The 21480-nt window shown below is 51.0% G+C and overlaps 1 protein-coding gene across 1 annotated transcript; it reads right to left on the bottom strand.

Moving 5' to 3' along the window:
- Positions 1-328: 328 nt before the first annotated feature.
- Positions 329-21479, bottom strand: RAD51D (RAD51 paralog D). The gene is made up of 10 exons (XM_051825474.2): positions 21069-21479; positions 20808-20869; positions 20482-20600; positions 13287-13368; positions 12912-13046; positions 12297-12392; positions 5480-5579; positions 5297-5367; positions 1063-1230; positions 329-903 (listed from the first exon to the last, which is right to left on the bottom strand). The coding sequence occupies exons 1-10, from the start codon at positions 21148-21150 to the stop codon at positions 820-822; spliced, it is 999 nt and encodes a 332-aa protein (XP_051681434.2). The 5' UTR covers positions 21151-21479; the 3' UTR covers positions 329-819.
- Position 21480: the final 1 nt, after the last annotated feature.

Here is a 21480-nt window from a genome sequence, read left to right as displayed (position 1 = left end):
GTCTGTTTATGGGCAAGGCCACGGTTCAACACCTCTGGTCACTCCACCCTGTGCAAGGGCCCCACAGGGCACCATGCATATTAAACAAGGGACTGGATTCACCGGGAGCAGTTCCTATCCTCCCTTCCTGTTAAGTTATGCCCCTGGGACTGCTGCAAGCTCCCACTACTACCTCGTCATGGTGACACATGCAGGTGTGTGAAACCAAACCAGCAAGAGAGAGGAAGAATAACCGTTCTGTGGGGCCTCCCTGAAAAACAACCTTATTGGGGGGGCTCAGGGAATTTTCTTTCTATATTTTTAAGAAAAGGACACAGACAAAGGAGAGTTTTGCATTCATGAGGTTATTTTCCCAGTAACTCAAGAGACAGCCAAGGGAAAGGGAGCTAAGATACACACACAGAGGCCCTCACCCCCAACAGAAAGAAGAGACAGAAGCAAAGGCAAGCACAGGCTTCCTGGCTCGGTCACCATGCTAGGACGCAGCACAGGATCAGACGGTGACACTCAGGGTGACCCAGCCAGTCATTAGCGTGCCTCTTCAGAGACGCCCCAAGTCAGGGTGAGCTCAGTGCTCGCAGAACAAGGGAAGGAATCTGAATCTTGAACTTCCGGGTCTTCCCACTGTAGCCTCCTCTCTGGCCTGTGGCTCCGTGACTTCTTGCAGAGTGAGGCTGTCCTCTCTCCTCTCACCAGCCTGAGAACACAGCAGTCCCAGAAGGTGAGTGGCAGTGAACAGCAGGTCTCACTAGGAAGGAAAATTCGAGAGAGACTCAATGCCCTCCACTTCCCAAGCAACAGCACCAGTCATTGCAACAGTCACGTCTGCTCTTCTTGGGATGCTGGGTTCTGCTCTGGAGGCCCCCAGGTCGCAATGTCTATAACCTCCTGGACACCCGTTGGCTGGAAGAAGAGAGAAAAGGGAAGGGCAAGCTGAATAAGCAATGCAAGCAAGTAGTCCCTTTTGCTGCAGGGTCTCAGCATCTAAACAATTCTTCCACAAGGCACCTGCGGGCAGGGAATCCACAATCAATTACTGGCATGCCTCAGAGGCTGGCTCACCTGACGGGGGGATTTGGTCAGACACGCTGTGCACCAGCTCCTTTCTGAGGCTCCTGATTCCTCAGTGGTGCTCAGGAGAATCCGGGTGTTCGGTACAAAGCTCCAGGAACGTCCAAGAGCAGGTTTAAGCTTCCCACTGTCCCTATCTCGGGTCACATGGTTGGTCACCTGCAGCATAAGAAAAAAGACATGTCCAAGGGCTAGTGTCATGGTGTAGGGGGTTAAACCACTGCCTGTAGAGCCAGAATCCCATGTGGGCACCAGATCAAGTCCCAGCTGCTCTACTTCCAATCCAGCTCCCTGCTAATGTGCCTGGGAAAGCAGAAGATGGCCCAAGTCCCTGGGACCCTGCATACATATAGGTGACCCAGATGAAGCTCTTGGCTTTGGCCTGGCCCAGCCCTGGCCGTTGCAGCCATTTAGGGAGTGAAGATCTCTGTTTCTCCTCCTCTCTCTGTAACTCTGGCTTTCAAATAAATAAATCTTAAAAACAAAAAGACACGTTCATAATACTAGAATAGAGGACATCGTCCTTACTGCTTCATTTTATAGATGAGAAAACAGAGGGAGCCTGCAGAGAAATAACTCCCTCAAGACTCGTACCTGAACCTAGGGCTCCCGACCTGAGCTGAGCTCTTTCCACTAAGCCCTGAGGTCTCAGGCCTGACCCCAAACAAATGGTGAGGGAGCACATGCCTGGAAATGAGCAGTGCCATCTGCTATTTCCTAAATGGAAGACAGGGGTGGGCTTGAGCCTACAATACCCAACCCAACAGATGGGCATTGGGAGTCCATGTCCACCCAGTGCTTTCTGTATGGGGCTGCAGGGAGTTTTGGAAGGGGTCCTACCCTGGCCGTTGGCACTGCCCAGCCAGACCAGTCATAGAGATACACAGCTTGAGGCTTGGGGCATTCTCTGGATGAGCCCTGGAGGGCAGGGATGTGGTTCTTTCATGACTGAAAATCCCCATGTGTTGCAGTTGATTTCTCAACAATGTTGCAGTGGATTCTTTTCTGAGAGGAGTGTGGTGGGGGCAAGAGGCGTGGAGTCACCACACAGACCCCAGGAGTTGGGTGAAAGCCGCCTTGAGGCAAGCAGCCTGCAGACTCGTTTATTTCAGTTAGTACAACAGCTTATATAGTCAAGACCAGTCAATCTGGTCAAGGGGCGGTCTATGCCCCAACCAATCACAGCCTGTTGCCAGGCAGTTTCCAAAGCCATCCAATCACAGCCTGTTGCCAATCAGGCTCTTGTTGCCAGGCAGTTTCTGAAACCATCCAATCACGGCCTGCCATCAGTCAGGCTCTGTTGTCATGTGGTTTCCTCTGTTGTCATGTGGTTTCCAAAGCCATCCAATCACTGCCTGTTGCCAGGCAGTTTCTGTTGTCAGTGGCCATCTTGGCATGACCTTTTCACCTCATTCCACCACACCCACTGCCTAAGCCAGAGCCTGGCACCTGACAGGTACCCACACACATCCAAAAGCCAGGAAAGGGACGCCCTGGGACCTTGTATTAAAGCAAAAGAATGGGGAAACAGATTCACACTGCTGGTAGGTACATAAATGAGCAGAAACTTCCTGGAAGTTCAGCAGTGTCACATGCAGACATTTTAAAATCACGTATTAGGGCAGGCATTTGGCAAAGCAATTACGACACCACTTGGGTTGGGACGCTCACATTCCACACTGGAGTGTCTGAGTTTGAGTCTTGGTTCCTCTCTCCACTGCAGCTTCCTGCTAATGTGTACCCTGAGAGTTAGCAGGTGATGGCTCAAGTACTTGGGTCCCCACCACCCACATGGGAGACCTGGAATGAATTCATGGTTCCTGGATTCAGCCTGACCCAGCCTCAGCTGTTGGCAGGCATTTGAGGAGTTAACAAGTAGATGGAAGATATCTGTCTCTCTCTGCCTTTCAAATAGATAATAAAGTTTTATATACATATATCTCCAACTCAGCAATCATATATTTGGGGTTTATTTTGAGGACATATGAGATGTTCTAAGAGACTTTGATGTTACCACAGTTTTATTTATAACAAAGGATAACCAGTAATGACCTGAAGGCCAAATGATCAGGAACTGGGAATGGCACAGCATACAGATCACTATGATACAGCAGGGGTTGGCAAACTGTAGCCCACAAGCCAAATTCATCCCCAAAATCATTAGTATAAATCAAATTGTAGTGGAACATAGCCATGCCCATTTGTTTATGTACTGCCCTGGCTGCTTTTACGGTATATTGGTAGAGCTGTATAGATGAAACACAGACCAAATTCTTGCAAATATTTATTTTATGGTCCTCAAATATTTACTATGCGGGCTTTTGCAGAAAAAGCTCGCTGGGGCCAGCTTCGTGGCACAGAAGGTTAAGCTGCTGTTCACAACACTGGCATTCTATATCAGAGTGCTGTTGGAGTCACAACTGCTCTGCTTCCAATCCAGTTCTCTGCTAATGTGACTGGGAAAGCATTTCGATGGTGGCCCAAGTACTTGGGAGACCTGATGGGGTTCCAGGCTCCCTGCTTCAGCCTGGACCAGCCGTTGCCATCGCAGCCATTTGGAGAGTGAATCAGCAGATAGAAGACTGATCGCTCAATATCGCTTTCTCTCTCTCTCCATCCTGCTCTCAAATAAGTAAATCTTTTTTAAAAAGTCTGCCAATCCCAGAGCTAGCACTGTTGCATAGTAGGCCTTATAAGCCTCCACCTGTGGTGCCGGCATCCCATATGGGCACTGACTGTGTCCTGGGCTGCTTCTCTTCTGATCCAGCTCTCTGCTTATAACCTGGGAAAGCAGTGGAAGATGGCTCAAGTGCTTCGGCCCCTATACCTGTGTGGGAATCCTGGAAGAAGCTCCTAGCTTCAGATCAGTCCAGCTCCAGCTGTTGCAGGCGTTTGGGGAATGAACCAGTGGATGGAAGACATTTTTCTCTCTCTCTCCCTAACTCTACCTCTCAAATAAATAAAAAATCTTTTTGAAAAAGTGTGCCAATCACTCTGATACAAGCATTAATAACATGTAGCTTTATACTCGCTATGGAAACTGGCAGCTCCTCAGAAAATTAAAAATAGAATTACCACACCCATCTACTAACTTCCCTTCTGAGTATACAGAGAAAGAACTGAAAGAGCACAAAGAAACATTTGTACCCCCACGTTCACGGCAGCATTATTCACCACAGCCAAAAGGTGGAAACAAACCAAGTGTCCATCAATGGATGAATGAAAAAGCAAAACGTGGGATACAATAGAATACCCAGCCTCAGAAAGGAAGGAAACTGGGCCGGCACTGTGGCACAGCTGGTTAAAGCCTCAGCCGTATAGGCATCATTTTGAGTCCCAGCTATTCCACTTCCAATCCAGCTCTCTGCTATGGCCTGGGAAGGCAGCAGAGGATGGCCAAGTCCTTGGGCCCCTGCACCCATGTGGGATACCGGGAAGAAGCTCCTGGCTCCTAGTTTTGGCCTTGCCCAGCCCTGGCTGTTGCAGTCATTTGGGGAGTGAATCAGAGGATAGAAGATCTCTCTCTGTGTATCTCTCCATTCTCTCTCTCTTTCTCTCCTCCCTCCCTCTCTCTAACTCTGCCTTTCAAATAAATAATTTTTTTAAAAGAAAATTCTGACATGCTACAATGTGGATAAACAAAACTGAGACTATTACTGTAAGTGAAATATGCTCGTCATAGAAAGGCAAATATCATATGATTCCCTGTGTATGAGATACTCAGAGTAACCAAAATCATACATAGGAAGTAGAATGGTGGTCCCAGCTGCTGTGCAGCCAATCCGGCTCCCTGCTAATGTACCTGGGAAAGCAGCAGAGGATGTTCTAATTACCTGGGGCCCTGCACCACATGGGATACCTGGATGAAGTTTTGGGCTCCTGGCTTTGGCCTGGCCCAGCTCCGGCCGTTGCGGCCAATTGGGGAGTGAACCAAAGGATGGAAGACATCTCTCTCTCTCTCTGCCTCTGATCTCTGTAACTCTGCCTTTCAAGTACATACATAAATCTTTAAAAAAAAAGGGGGGGGGCATCTCTGATCCCCTGGGCTATTTACAGTCCGGCTCCCTCCCAGGGCAGAACTGCACTGATTCTGGGAAGCTGGGCTATGTCCCTTCCCTAAAGGGCAACTTTTTGGGATTCAGAAGCCACCATTTACAGAATTACAAGAAATAAAGAGCAAGCTATGACTAGAAATCAAGTTCATTGGCCAAGCCTGTTTCCTTACCACCACCGCCAGGCGAAGGTCCCGGGCCAGGGTCTTCAGCTCGCGGGCCAGCTGCATCATCAAGGCCAAGCCTGGGGGAGAACAGAGAGGGAGGGCAGCAGGAGGCTGGGGACTGGGCAGGCCACACCCCGCCCTCCAGAGCAAGGTCATATCCCTGGTCCCAGGCTCTGCCACATCACTCACCTTCCCTCTGCTGACCTCCCAGAAGTGGGGAAACCACCGCAGTCACCGAGTCCACGACGACTACCTTCACAGTCCCTGAAGAACCTGTCACCTGGAGAGACTGCAGAAGTAGCTGCCATAAGCCAGTGGTGTCTAGGGGCACCGACTGCAGGACAAGCTTGCTTCTCCATCAAAAATTAGTAAGAAATAACCTCCGCAGTCCAAACACAGCTGCAAGGGTACTGCGGAAATTCAGCAACCCCACCACTGGCATGAATAAGACTACTGAAAACTCAGGTAGAGAGAGGGTTAAAATCTCAGGACGGGGCAGGTGCTGTGATGCAGTGAGTTAGGCCACCACTTAGGACACCAGCATCCCATACTGGAGGGCCAGCAAAAAGTCCTGGCTCAGCTTCCAACCCAGCTTCCTCCTAATGTGCATCATGGGAGACAACAGATGACGGCTTAAGTACTTGGATCCTACCACCCACATGGGAGACATAGATGCAGTTCCTGCTTCCCAGCTTTGGCCTGGCCCAGTCCTAGCTGCTGTGGGTATTTGGGGAGTGTACAAGAAGGCGATCTCTCTTTCCTCCTTGCCTTTTTTTTTTTTTTTTTTTTTTTTTTTTTTTTTTTTTGGCTAGGCAGAGTTAGACAGTGAGAGAGAGACAGAGACAGAGACAGAGAGAGTTATAGACAGTGACAGAGAGACAGAGGGAGAAAGGTCTTCCTTCCGTTGGTTCACTCCCCTAATGGCTGCTACGGCCGGTGCACTGTGCCGATCCGAAGCCAGGAGCCAGGTACTTCCTCCTGGTCTCTCATGCAGATGCAGGGACCCAAGCACTTGGGCCATCTTCCTCTGCCCTCTCGGACCACAGCAGAGAGCTGGACTGGAAGAGGAGCAACCAGGACTAGTACCTGGCACCCCAACCCGGACTAGAACCTGGGGTGCCGGTGCCACAGGCACAGGATAAGCCAAGTGAGCCACGGCGCTGGCCTCCTGCTTGCCTTTCAACTAAATAAAAATAAATAAAATTTAAATCACAAGATCACAAGTACACTGAAATGATCAAGTTTTAGAAATTTCCATTCAGGGTCCTGTGGCCATTTTTCTCATATCAGTCTCTCCTCATCTTGCTAGGCCCCTCTCCTATTTCTTCTTTTCTTTTTAAATTTTTATTTATTTATTTTCACTTACTTGAAATGCAGAGGGGGAGAGGGAGAGAGAGAGAGACTAGAAGAGATCTTTCTTCTACTGGTTTATCCCCTAAATGCCTACCACAGCCAGGGCTGGGCCAGGCTGAAGCCAAGAGCCTGGAACTCCAGCTGGGTCTTCCATGTGGGTCACAAGGACCAAACTATTAAGCCATCGATGCTATCTGGCATGGTGTGCACAAGCAGGAAGCTGGATCAGAAGCAGAAGACCCAGCCGGCGCCGCGGCTCAACAGGCTAATCCTCCACCTAGCGGCGCCGGCACACCGGGTTCTAGTCCTGGTCGGGGCACCGGATTCTTTCCTGGTTGCCCCTCTTCCAAGCCAGCTCTCTGCTGTGGCCCAGGAAGGCAGTGGAGGATGGCCCAAGTGCTTGGGCCCTGCACCCGCATGGGAGACCAGGAGAAGCACCTGGCTCCTGCTTCAGATCAGCGCGGTGCGCCGGCCACAGTGCGCCAGCCGTGGCGGCCATTGGAGGGTGAACCAATGGCAAAGGAAGACCTTTGTCTCTGTCTCTCTCTCTCACTATCCACTCTGCCTATCCAAAAAAAAAAAAAAAAAGAAGCAGAAGACCCAAGACTTGAACCAGGCCCTCCAATATGGGCTGTGGGGGTCCACGGGATAACTTCACCATTGTACCCAATGCCCACCCCCGCTTTCTTGAATCCCATACCCCTTCCTCCCTTCTCCTGCTTTCTACTGCCCCCAAACTCCCAGCTTCCTCTGCTGAAGAGCTGAGCCTTCTCTGCACTTCTCCCTCTCTTCCTAGAGCATGCCTCCAGTGCCCAATCTCCCATTGCTAACGTGGTCCCAAATAAACACCGCTCTTTCTCTGAGATAAGACGTCATCTTTCAAACCAGACTTTTGTTAGTTTGTTTTTTATTTATTTGAGAGGCAGAAAGATGAGAGGATGTAAGAGAGAGGGAGAAAAACCTCATCTCCTGGTTCACCCCCCCCCAAATGCCCACAACAGCTGGCACTGGGCCAGCTAAAGCCAGGACCTCAATCCAGGTCTCCCACATGGCGGTAAGAGCGGGGAGCAGGGATCCAATTAACTGGGCCCTTGCCTGCTGCCTCCCAAGGTCCAAATTAGCAGGAAGCTGGACTCAGGAACCAGAGTACTGCAATATAAGCATCTTAGCCACTAGGCTAAACACCCACCCAAATTCCTAATTTCTGTCTCTTCCCAAACATTGGCACCCTCCTAGTTTCTCTGGGCCTGAACTGGCTTTCATTTTTCCTTTCTCTTCTCCCTTTTTATATTGTGATTCTGCTTCTACCACATTTCTCCCACTTCCCCTTGACCAGGTACTGGATACTCAGCAAGTCTCCCTTCACCTTCTAGCTACTGAGTCTCAGTAACTAGTGTGTCTAAGAGCAGATGGGAGAAAAAAGCTCAAGTTGAAATCTGCTCAGCATCCCCGACCCCTCTGGGACAGCAGGTTGAACTCTGGCTAAGTGACACAGCAAGCCTTTTGCTGCGACCATGAAGCCATCAGGTCATCTGTGGCTGACAGACCTGAGAGTGGACTCCACAGCCCCACCCTCAAGTATTCAGGCCCTTATATAATCTCTTCCCCTTGAGTGCAGGGGAAACGTGTGACTTGTTTCTGACCAATATGACATCAGTGGTGCTGGAATGTCACTCTTTTTTATTTTTTCAAATAGGCTTTCAAATTTTATTTGAAGTCGTACAACCACTGTGTGTGTGTGATAGAAGGAGAGGAGACAGAGACAGAGAGAAGTATTTTTTCCTAGTTTGCAAAATCTGAGCCACTATTTTAATGTACAGTAATTCATTTCAGCCAGGTGAGACTGAAAGATGAAACAGTTCCCCACCCGGAATTGACGACTCTTTTCCCTCTTTCTCGGACATGTGAAGCCCTCTTCTGTTCTGCTTGTGTCATGGACTTGGCACAGTGCGTTCTGTTATAGCACAGACTTCCGCCTTCGCCTTGCTCGGCTCCTCTGAAGGCAGCAGGAATGTCTTGCTCTTCCCAGTGCCTGTGCAGTCTCACTACATGTTGGTGGGGGTGCTAGCAGGCTGGGTCATGGTCAAGTGCACACACTCTGGAGCCAAACCACCTGCTTTGAGCCCCAGCTCTCTATATCCCTGTGAGATCTTGAGGGAGTTATGCTACCTTTTCCAATTCTGTTTTCTGAAGGACAAAATGGAGGAAATCATAGTACCTGCCTCCCAGGGTTCCCATGAGAAGCAAATTAGACCATGTTAGTGTATAGTAAGTTCTCAAAGTCTTAGACACTTTCTTAGTGACTAAACAATAACATAGAGAGAATGCTCACCAATACTGGTAAAATGATTACTTATTTATGAAGTATTCAGGCAAAGGGAAACCTACCCATGTAAGAGTGAAGCTGAGAACATTAGGTGTGGAAAGCCACCACAGCTTGTCCATTATCATCAATAAGGCTTCAGAGTGGAATGTCACTCTTGATCAGGTGCATGACACTGCAAAGTAACTGGGATGTGGTTTAATCATCATAAAAGACTCGGGGTTTCTACTTGCTCCCACTCTCCTCCCATGTTGAGGAAGCAGTGGCCATGCTACTACTGGCTCCCTGTGGCAAGGGTCTCATGGCAGGAACAATGGGCAGCCTCTAGGAGCTGAATGCAGCCTCTAGCCAATGCTAGCAAGAAGCTGAGACCACCAGGAAGTGCACTCTGCCAGCAACCTGAGCCAACCTGTAAGCCTCCAGGGAGGACACAGTCCAGTCTAACCTTGATCACAACTCTATGAGACCCCAAGCAGAGGATCCAGCTTAGGATACCTAGATTTTTGATAATAAATGTGCTAAGTCATTAAGTGTGTGGTAACTTGTTGTGCAGCAGAAGAATATATACCACTTAGTTGCCTTACAGTAAAGAAATATAGTGTTGTGACGTGGCATTGAAGGATTTGGTTCATAGGTTAGTTCTTGTCCTAAATGCATGATAACTTTGGGAAACTTCTCTGGTCTTTACTCTCTTCATCTGTAAAACCAAGAGGGTTGGAGCAAGTGTCTGGTACAGCACTTAAAATACCACTGTGGACGCCGGCATCCTACAAGAGTCCCAGGATTCAAATCCTGGCTCTGGTCCCTACCTCCCTACCCATTTCCTGATGACGTGCATCACAGGTGGCACCAGGGGATGCCTCAAGTATGTGGGTCCTTGCTACCCCCGTGAGAAACCTGGATGGAGTTCCTGATTCTAGCTTTGGTGTGGCCCAGCTCCAGCTGTTATGGTCATTTGGAGAGTGAACCAGTAGATGGGAGATATCTGTCAGTTGCACTTTCAAATAAGTAAGTAAAACAAAAATGAGAGTTTCTGGGGTATGTGGGGAGCAATTCGGACTGGACTAAGTTACTGGAATTAAGACTTATTCTATGCATCTGCTCTCCCACAATATGGCGCTGGGAGAGAAGAAAACAGCTTCTACGCAGCTGCCTCCAGTTCAACCAATAAACTGTAGGACTTGCTCCTGATTGGAGGAGAGCAGCATACTCGGCGTGTGGGCAGCCGAGTTAGGATTGGTGGAAGAGGACTATAAAGGAGGAGAGAGACGGCATGCACCAGGAACATCTAAGGGGAACATCTAAGGGGAACACCTGTGCAGCCCCCGAGAGAGCCGGCCGGCGGTGTGCTGCTCCCCTGCGGAAGTGGGGAAAGCGGCCAGGGGGAACCGCCCTTCCACGGAGGTGGAAGGGATAGTAGCCAACCCGGGAAGAACCAGCAGCAAACCCGGGGAGGGCCGAGCAGACGAAAGAACAGCGCAGGGTCCTGTGTCGTTCCTCCATGAAGAGGGGGAGCGACAGGGGTAGACGTTGTAGCTGCTTTGGATGCCTGTATCCCATACTGGAATGCCTGGGATCTGAGGAGTCCCACCTCTGCTTACAATCCAGCTCCCTGCTAATGCATCTTGGAGGCAACAAATGATGGCCTTGGGTTCCTGCCACCGACATGGGACGTGGATGGAGCGCCAGGCTTCTGGCTTTGACCTGGCCCAGCCCCAGTTGCTATGAGCAGTTCAGAAATGAACCAGGGGATGGAAAATCTCTCTCATGCTACTTTTCAAATAAATAAATCATTTTTTTAAATGAGAGTTAAGTGGCCGATGTGCTGGTATAGTGGGCTAAGCTGCAGCCTCCAACACAGGCATCCCATATGAGCTGGTTCAAGTCTCAGTTGCTCCACTTCCGATCCAGCTCCCTGCTAATGCACCTGGGAAAGCAGCTAAGGATGGCCCAAATACTTTGGTCCCTGCCACCCACATGGGAGACCTGGATGGAATTCTAGGTTCCTGGCTTGAGCCTGGCCTAACCCTTGCTCTTGCAGCCATTTGGGGAGTGAACCAGGAGACAGAAGATCGCTCTTTCTCTTTGTAACTTTGCCTTTCAAATAAAATAAAAAATATTAAAAAAGAAAAAAATTAGGAGCCCGCACTGTGGGATGGTAGGTTAAGCCTCCACCTGTGGCACCAGCATCCCATAGAGTGTTGGCTCATGTCCTAGCTGCTCCTCTTCCAACCCAGCTCTCTGCTATGGCCTGGGAAAGCAGTAGCCCCTGTACCTACAGGGAAGACCTGGAAGAAGCTCCTGGCTCCTGGCTTCAGATTGGCCCAGCCCCAGCTGTTGTGGCCACTGAGAGTGAACCAGTAGATGGAAGACCTTTCTGTCTCTCCCTTTCATTGTCTAATTCTGCCTCTCAAATAAATATATATTTTTTAAAAAGAAAAAAAAATTTGAGTTGGTTAGTGCTGACTACTAGACTTCATGTCTCAACACACTGGTAGGCCATAATCAGCTATAAGTCCTAAAGCAAGTATTCAATTATAATATGTTCTAAAGTTTGTAAAAAGCATATACTTTTATAGACAAACCTGGAAATACCCATGGGAACATTTCACGCTTTCCAGCAAGAGAAAAAGTTTGAGATGAACCAAATGATTGTATCAAAGTGTCTTCTAGATCTAACAGTCATGAATAAGAAACCCAAATCTTACATAAGCAAGTAAAGCAGGGCACCAACTCAAATGTCACTCAGACCTCACCTTTCCTTGCTAACGGGACTCTGAACGTGTTCAGGTACTGGTCAGAAGTATGACTTTCAGGGAAGGCGGGCCCAATTCCTGGTTCAAGAAACATATCCCACTCAATTTTGGCCAACTAGATGTATGGGGAAGAAGGAAGCCTACTAGTGGGATCTAGAGAAAGATTTTATTCCCTGATAAAAGCGAAGTACAGAAAAGAACCATCCATCAGCTGCTCTGAATATGGTGTGGCTGTGTGACGACAAGACGCTTAGAACTAAAGCAGCCACTTTACATCATGAAGGGCAGAACAAGAGAATCAGAAACAAAAATTCAGTGCTCTGATACTAAGCAACGGCAATCCCCAGGCTCATATGAGATAACTAAATGTCCTTGAAGTTCAAGTCACTCTTATTTGCAGTTCAAAGTATTCCTAACTGATCTAGTGGGGGGTGCATATGTGAACAGAACAAAATCCTTGTGTTCAAGGGGTTGTTTCCGGCAAGCACATCTGCATTTCCTGCAACACCTGCCCACACGCAGAGAGCCCGTGGCAAGCTGGGTAGAGCAGGGAGGACCACAACAGCAGGCTCACCTGCTGGGCCACAGTGCCTCGGAAGTCCTGCAGCACATCCAGCATCTGGAAGATGTCGAACGCACGCGCCACCTGGATCCTCTGCAGAGCTGCTGCCTGAGGAGTGGGGAGAGAAGCAGGGACTTTGAGTAAGAAGGAGCAGGGGCTCAAGGAAGGCGAGGGGGTGGTGGATTACAAGGCTGAGAAGGGGAAGAAGCAAGGACTTGAGTCGAAGCTGGCAAATGGGCTTTGTCTAATGGACCAATTCTCACAGCAGTGGCCGCTTGGGTGCTGAGCTGTAAAGCACTCAGAACCCACTGGGAGAGTGATACAATTGACTAGTGATGCCTGCCATGGACAAGAAATGGGCTGGAAACAAGATGCTGGGTGTTTGCCAGCCCTGATACACAAGGAGTTGGAAGTGTTTCCTGGAAGGGATGGTGTGGGTGGCACCCAAGCTGGGATGATGGCATTAACAGGGGAGGCCTCAGGAATACAGGAAGTGTTTCTAGAACAGCAAGTCTCAAAACAAGAAATGACCATTCACCCAAACAGCCAGAAGCCTCGTGGTATAGGGGGATAACGGAGTCTTCTTCTGCCAGAATCTTGAAGAAACCCAGCTGTCCTGCCCCTCACCTGTTCCTCCTCATCCTGGGTTCTAGCCTGTAGCAGCTGGAGGAGGCGCGAGGCTGTTAGCCCTCCATTGGAATCAATGTACAAGACGTTCTGCTGGAGGCCATGGGCCACATGGGCAGTCACACAAAGACATACCTGAATAAAGGACAGAGGATCAGGTGAACTTGAGTGCTCACAGAGGGCCCGAGACGGGAGCTCCCCACCAAACCTTGTCCAGATTCCAGTGACACAAAGGGGCCAAGTCCAAGCCCCACTTCTCCTCACTCATCCTTTCTCTTCTGAGCTCCCAACCCATGAGTCTGGCAGAGGCCCCCAGGGATCCAGGGCTTCGGATCCAGCATCCCCAATCCTCCAGGCCGCAGGCCTCATGTGTACCTGGGTTTTGCCGCTACCTGGGGCTCCTACGATTTCAGTTACTTCTCCAGTATAGAGACCAGCATCAAGCAGTTTGTCCAGGCTGATGGCAGAAGAAGAGGGAAGAGAAACAATCAGCAAGTTAAGTAGAAAGGGGAATAGAAGAAAAGCAAAGTATTCCTTCCAAACAGCAGCTCTGTCAGATGCTCTGAACATGTCTGGCCAGGCAGCTCCTCTTGGTGGAGTTTTCTGCTGGGAGGGAGCCAGGCTAAAAGGTTCCTCCCCAGTCCTCATCCTCCTTCCACTCTCAGCTCAAAGCTCACTTCTCCAGAGGGGCCCAGGCCAACCTGCCCAAAGGTCTTCCTTTCATTCTCCATCTCGGCTCATTATGGGTTTTCCTGACAGCGTTTCCCATGATTTGCAATTTTTTTTAGCTTTGTAAACAAATATTCAGGAAATTGCAAAAAAAATGTTCTAAAATCACTCAAGGAGGGCCCATGTACCCATCACCTGATTTACCATAATGGTGACACCTGGTACTGCAAGGTGTACTGCACCGTAGTACAATGTCACAACCAGGAAACAATCCACAGAGCTGATTCAGATCTCACCAGTGTGTACGTGACCCCACACAGTTCACGCCATTTTATCACATACACGCCACCACAATCAAGATACAGAACGCATCCATTATGACCGTCTTCCTCGTGTTACCCTTCCCATCCTCTCATTCTTCACCTCCATGGTTATTTTAGGATAACGTACACAGAATCATACATGATGTAGCCTTGTGATCGGCTTTTTCTTCACGCAGCATCATTTCCCTGAGAGCCATCCAAGTTGTTGTAAAAATAGTTTTATGGAGGGGTCAGCACTGTGGCGCAGCAGCTTAATGCCCAGGCCAGAAGCACCAGCATCCCATAGCGGCGCTGGTTTGAGACCCTGCTGCTCCACTTCCGATCCAGCTCTCTGCTATGGCCTGGGAAAGCAGTAGAAGATGGCCCAAGTCCTTGGGCCCCTGCACCTGTGTGGGAGACCCGGAAAAAGCTCCTGGTTCCTGGCTTTGGATCAGTGCAGCTCCGGCCATTGCGGCCAGGTGGGGAGTGAACCTGTGGATGGAAGATCTCTCTCTCTCTCTCTCCTCTCTCCTCTCTCTGTGTAACTCTGACTTTCAAATAAGCAAACAAATCTTTTTAAAAAAAATAGTTTTGGCCAGTGCTATGGCACAGGAGGTTAAAGTTCTGGCCTGAAGCACCAGCATCCCTTATGGGCGCTGGTCCAAGTCCCAGCTGCTCCTCTTCTGGTCCAGCTCTCTTCTATGGCTTGGGATAGCAGAAGATGGCCCAAGTCCTTGGGACCCTGCACCCACGTGGAAGACCCAGAAGAAGCTCCTGGCTCCTGGCTTCAGATTGGTGCAGCTCCAGCCAATGTGGCCATCTGGGGAGTGAACTAGCAGATGGAAGACCTCTCTCTCTGTCTCTACCTCTCTCCGTAACTCTTTCAAATAAATAAAATAAATCTTGGCCGGCGCCATGGCTCAATAGGCTAATCTTCCACCTTGCGGCGCCGGTACACCGGGTTCTAGTCCCGGTTGGGGCGCCAGATTCTGTCCCGGTTGCCCCTCTTCCAGGCCAGCTCTCTGCTGTGGCCAGGGAGTGCAGTGGAGGATGGCCCAAGTCCTTGGGCTCTGCACCCGCATGGGAGACCAGGATAAGTACCTGGCTCCTGGCTTCAGATCAGTGCGATGCGCCAGCCGCATCGCGCCAGCCACGGCGGCCACTGGAGGGTGAACCAATGGCAAAAGGAAGACCTTTCTCTCTGTCTCTCTCTCACTGTCCACTCTGCCTGTCAAAAATAAATAAATAAATAAATAAAATCTTAAAAAAAAAGTCTGAAGTTTAAAAAAAATAGTTTTATGGAGCCAGTGCTATGTGTAGTGGTGCCATATAGGCGCTGGGGTTCAAGTCCCAGCTTCTCCACCTCTGATCCAGTTCCTTGCTAATACACTAGGAAAGCAGCCTGGGCCCCTGCACCCATGTAGGAGACCTGGAAGAAGCTCCGGACTCCCGGCTTCAGCCTGATCCAGTCCCAGCCATTGCAATCATCTGAGGAGAGAACCAGCGGATGGAAGACCCCTCTCTCTCTCTCTCTCTCTCTCTCTTCCTCTCTATATCACTTTTACTTTCAAATAAATAAAGTCTTTTTTTTTTTTCCTGACAGGCAGAGTGGACAGTGAGAGAGACAGAGAGAAAGGTCTTTCTTTGCCGTTGGTTCACCCTCCAATGGCCACTGCGGCCAGCGTGCTGCAGCTGGCACTCCACGCTGATCCGAAGCCAGGAGCCAGGTGCTTCTCCTGGTCTCCCATGCAGGTGCAGGGCCTAAGGACTTGGGCCATCCTCCACTGCACTCCCGGGCCACAGCAGAGAGCTGGCCTGGAAGAGGGGCAACCGGGACAGAATCTGGTGCCCCAACCGGGACTAGAACCCGGTGTGCCGGCACCGCAGGCGGAGGATTAGCCTATTGAGCCGCGGCGCCGGCCTAAAGTAAGTCTTTTTAAAAAGTTTTTATTGTTGAGTTTTAAGAGTATATTTTAGATATATGCCTTTTTTTAATATGTGGCTACTTACTCTTTTTTACAAGACAAAAACTTAATTTTAATTAGATCCAATTTATCTTTTTTTTTTTTTTTTTAATTTGAAAGAGACAGAGACTAACCTCCCATCTACTGGTTCACTCCTCAAGTCCAGGAGTTGGAACTCAATCAAAGTCTCCCACATAAGTGGCAGGGACCCGACTACTCGAACCATCATTTACTGCCTCCTAGGCTGTACAAGCAGGAAGCTGGAATCAGGAGTGGGGCCAGGACTCTAGGCCAGGTATTCTGATGGGGAATTTGGGCATACCAAGCAGCAGCTTAACCACTGCACTAAACATCTGCACCTCAAACTCTTTAAATTTTAATTTTTTATTTATTGGCAAGACTACAAGAGGCTTGGTGCAGTGTTTGGTGCAGCAGTTGAGGTCACAGCCAGGGACACCTGCATCCTATGTTAGAGTGTCTAGTTTCGTGTGCATCCCAGCTCCACTTCCAATACAGCTTCCTACAGATGTGCACTCTGGAAAGCAGCAGGTAGTGGTCCAACAACTTCAGTCTCTGCCACTCCTGTGAGAGACCCAGATTGAGTTCTGGGCTCCTGGCTTTAGACTGGTGCAGCCCTGGCTGCTGCAGGCATTTGGGGGAGTGAATCAGCCAAAGATTTGTCTTTCAAACAAAATAATAAAAGCTTGATAATTTCATTTTTTTTAAATGTGTTTATTTGTAAGGCAATGTTATAGAGAGGAGAGAGAGAGAGAGAGAGATCTCCTATTTGTTGGTTCATTCCCCTAATGGCTGCAACAGCCAGGGCTGGGCCAGGCTGAAGTCAGGAGCTTCTTCTGGGTCTCCCACATGGGTGCAGGAGCCCAAGCACTTGGGCCATCTTCTGTTGCTTTCCCAGGCACACAAGCAGGGAGCTGGATCAAAAGTGGAGCTGCCAGGTCTCCAAAAACAGACACCCATATGGGCAAAGGCTTCCTGCCATGCAAAACTCTGGCAACCATTTTAGATTTTATAATTAAGTTCTATGATTCATTTTCAGTCAATCTTTATATATGGTATGAGGTTAAGTTTTTTATTATTATCCAATAGTTCCAGCACCATTTTTTCAAAGGCTATCTTTCCTCCATTCTATCCTTTTTGTACCTTTGTAAAAAAAATCAGTTGTGTTTACTTGTGTGGGTCTACTTCTGGGGGTCTCTATCCTGCTCCATTGATCTGTACGTCTGTCAATCTGCCAACAGTACAGATATCTTCATTAACTATGAAAGTACAGTTGGTCTTAATGTTGGGTGAGTTGATTCCTCCAATGTTACTCTTTTGCAAAATTGTTCTAGTTATTTTAGGTTACTAATGTTTCCATATAATTAGAATAAGCCTGCTTATGTCTATAAAAAATTCATGTCTGGGATTTTGGTAGAAAGTACATCAAATCTATCAGAGTGGAGAGAACTGATGCTCATAGCTCCTAATCCATGAACACGACGTGTCTCTCCATTTACTTGGATCACCTTTGACCTCTTTCTTAAGCAGTTTTAACTTTTCTTTCTTTTTTTTTGGAAGATTTTATTTGTTTCAAAGGCAAAGTTACAGAGAGACGGAGGCAGAGAGGGAGAAAGAGGCCTTCCATCTGCTAGTTTACTCCCCAAATGGCCAGAGCTGGGCCAATCTGAAGCCAGGAGCTTCTTTTGGGTCTCCAGACAGTGGTGCAGGGGCCCAAGCACTTAGGCCACCTTCTACTGCTTTCCCAGGCCATAGCAGGGAGCTGGATCAGAAGTGGAGCAGCCGGGACTCAAACTGGCACCCATATGGGATGCCAGTACTACAGACGGCAGCTTTACTTGCTACGCCATAGCACCGGCCCCCACTCTGTCTTTCTTTAATAAGCATCCAACCCCTACCATTCTTAAATCTCATTCCTCCCACTGAAATCAGAGAAACCCTGGTTCTGTTAAAGCAGTGGTTCCCTCAACGTGGTCCCCAGACCAGCAGCTCCAGCAACCTCTGGGAACTGATCAGACAGGCAAATACTCAGCTCCCTGCCCCCGATCTACTGAATCAGAAACTCTGGGGTGGAGCCTGCATCTGAGCTTCAACAAGGCCGCCAGGTGACCCTGAGAACCCTTAGAGGAACCACTCTCAATCCCACCCACACAGTAAAAATCACCAGCGAAGATTTAAAAAGAAGCCTAGAGGGCTGGCGCTGAGGCATAGTAGGCTAAGCCTCTTCCCACAGTGCCAGCATCCCATATGGGCGCCATTTTCAGGTCCCGGCTGCTCCACTTCCGATCCAGCTCTCTGTTATGGCCTGGGAAAGCAGTGGAAGATGGCTCAGGTCCTTGGGCTCCTGTACCCGTGTGGGAGCCCTGGAGGAAGTTCCTGGCTCCATATCATCTCAGCTCCAGCCATTGTGGCCATTTGGGGAGTGAACCAGTGGATGGAGGACCTTTCTTTCTATCTTCCTCTCTGTCTGTAGCTCTGCCTCTCAAATAAAATCTTAAAAAAAAAAAAAAAAAAAAAAAAAAGGCAGCAGCAGCATGTATCAGCAGTTCCCAACCATGTGTGTACACTGGGGTCACCTGGGGGCTTCAAACCACTAACTACAAGGCAGGCTTCCCTGCCCAGGTTCTAAAGCCGCATCTGTTAACTGTCTAAGCACTGAAGGAGGGGAGGGGAGGAGAGGGGAGGGGAGAGGAGAGGAGAGGGGAGGGGAGAGGAGAGGAGAGGGGAGGGGAGGGGAGGGGAGAGGAGAGGAGAGGAGAGGAGAGGAGAGGGAGAGAGGGAGGGAGGGAGGGAGGCAGGCAGGCAGGCAGGCAGGCAGGCAGGCAGGCAGGAGCACATCACGATGAAGGCTGGGAACCTGAGGAGTCATCTTTGATTCCTCCCACCTGGCGGTACAGCTTCTCCTATTTCTCATTCAACACATCTCCCACCACCACCCGCCCTGGATCCGACTCACACAGCACCCCCACCCCCGCCTAGCAGTCCCTCCCTGGCCTCTCTCCGCCGCCCGTGCACTCTGCACACCTCTACTCCACTGCCTGTGCCTCTGCTCCCAGCTGCAGGCAGGCAAGGCGGAGGGGCGCTCTCAGAGGCGGGGCGTGTGCCAGGGCTGCTGCTCACTAGCCGCCCCCTCCTCAGCAAGTCGTTTCTTCACCTCCCAAGTGACGACCTTAGCGATAACACGCTCACGGGTGGCTGTGAAGTAACGAAACGACACACTGAGCACAGTGCCCGGCTCCCAGCAAGCTTCGGTGAGAGCCCATCTGTTGCTCCGTGCCCAAGGCCTGCCTCCTCTGGAGCCCTCCTGAACCACTCTGGCTGGCCTACCCTGCAGGGCCGGAGCCAGCTGCAGTCCTGCAGGGCAGCACTTGATTGCTCTCTGCATGTGTGGCGGTTTTATCAGCTCCCTAAGCCCGAGGCCAGTCCACTTCCTGTTAATCACTCCCTCCTGGATGCTGCCACCTCTATGCACTCACTCCTCCTATGTTCGCCGGCTTTTCTCCTATACCCAGTGGACACCAGTCTCCTCAAGGCCTCCCGGGCATATATACCATCTGTATGCACCTGCACCCAGGAGGCAGGCACTCAGCCAGTGCCTGATGGATCACAAACCGGGACCCCAGCAGCAGCGGCAGGCACCATGCTGTATGAATCTTGCCAAGAGAATGTTATGGAAACAGCAAAGGCTAAACCAACCCAAAGACATCAAACTCTGCACAAATAGGCCAGGAAGGAGGCCGCACTCATTTGGCCAGAAAATGCCTGTTGTCTTCCAACTCTTTCCCTCCCCAGCCGATCAGGGCAGGAGGCAGCTGCTCCTTTCTGTTAAGTCCTCTTGTTCTCTACTACTGCAGAGAGTGGAGAAAGGAACCAAGTTCTGGTTCAAATACACCTGGGCTTTGAGCCTCACCTCTGCTACTCCTCTGGGGCCAAACTCAAGTGGAGTTCATGCCTCTATCTGTGGGGTCCCTGATGAGATCACTTATAACCCTATGGTCAATAGATGCGAGTGTAGGCACTCAGCAAATGCTAGCCCTTGGGGCTGGCGCTGTGGTGTAGAAGATAAAGCTGCTGCCTGCAGTGCTGGCATCCCATATGGGCGCCAGTTCAAGCCCCGGCTGCTCCTCTTCCAATCCAGCTCCCTGCTATGACCTGGGAAAGCAGTAGAAGGTGGCCCAAGTCCTTGGGCCCCTGCACCTGCATGGGAGACTCGGAAGAAGCTCCAGGCTTCTGGCTTTGGATCGGCCCAGCTCTGGCCACTGGGGCATTCTGGGGAGTGAACCAGCGTATGGAACACTTCTCTCTATCTCTCCCTCTGTCTCTCTGTAACTTTCTGCCTTTCAAATAAATTAAAAAAAAATTTTTTTTTAAAGTGCTGTCCTTAAGTGAAATGGGAGGCAGGACCACAGAAGAGATAGTCCAATGTGCTGAGTAACAAGGAGACACTGACATCTTGTAGATCTCAGCAAGGGGTGATGTCGGGGTGGGGTGGGGTCCACCATCATAGCTCAGGACGGTCCCCATCTCCCACACAGCCACAGTGCTTCCAAGGACCTGCTCTCTCCAGCCTCCCTCATCAAGGGCTGAGCTGAGAGGCAGCTTCAGTCACATACGAACCTCCTGATGCCCGTGGACAGGATGGCGGTGGAGCTCTTGAGTTCCTCGTAGAGATCAGAGCCATTGATGGGGAAAGCCGAGAATTGAGCCAGCAACACCCGCCGCAGGGCGACCAGGGCCTGCCAAGGTGGGGGGGGGGGGGTGTCAGCTCAGGCTCCAGAGCAGCTCAGACTGGCTGGCCACTGAGAGGGACAACCGGGAACTCAACCATCCCTGGGCCTCACCAGCTCCCCTCGTCCATCTCGGGCTAGCCTCTGCTCCCTTGCCCTGGGCAGGGGCGAGGAAGCCCACCCAGGCTCGCAGCGCGGAGCTCCTCCTGAGCTCACCTTGTAAGACAAGCCAGACTTCTGGGCCACCTCCTCCAGGTCTGCGGAGGCCAGGTCCACCACTGAAAACAAAACACCTGTAGCTGACGGGCAGCGAGGGGGCCAGGGGCTTCCCAAGGGCCGGTGCGACACCGCTCCCCAGAGTTTGGCGTCCCCGCCCCCCGCCCCATGCCCGAGGCTGCGCGGAAAGGCGCGTGTGGCGGGCGAGGGGTGGCCCCGCGGCTTCCCGGCACGAACGCACGCCCGCCGGCCCGCCGTCACCTGTCCTGATCCCGCGGCTCCGCAGAAGCTGGACCATCTCCGGGCTGAGGCCTGGGCACAGGCCGACCCTGAGCACGCCCATGCTCCCCGCCAGCGCGGGACAGAGCGTCCCTGCAGAGCCCCCTTCAGACGCCCCTCGCACGCCTCGGTGCAGCGGGTCCTGACGCACTGCTGGCGGGAGGAAGGGGCTAGGAGCCGCGCCGAGCGGCGGGTAGCAGGAGGGGGCTGACCACCCGCCCCTCCGGCGCCCAGGGCCCGCCCGCCTCCGGCCGCTTCCGGGTTCCAGGCTCGCGCGCGCGGCGTGGGCCAGGCCCGCAGCGCCACCTGCTGGCCACACAGGGCGAGCCGCCGCAGCCTCGCGCCCGCGGGTCCTACGGGCCCCGCGATCCGCGATCCGTGAGCCGCCGCCTGG

The sequence above is a fragment of the Oryctolagus cuniculus genome, chromosome 17, assembly GCF_964237555.1.
Source record: "Oryctolagus cuniculus chromosome 17, mOryCun1.1, whole genome shotgun sequence".
NCBI classification, from domain to species: Eukaryota; Metazoa; Chordata; class Mammalia; order Lagomorpha; family Leporidae; genus Oryctolagus; species Oryctolagus cuniculus.
Note: the sequence above shows the minus strand (reverse complement) of the source record. Positions and strands in the feature narration are given on the sequence as shown.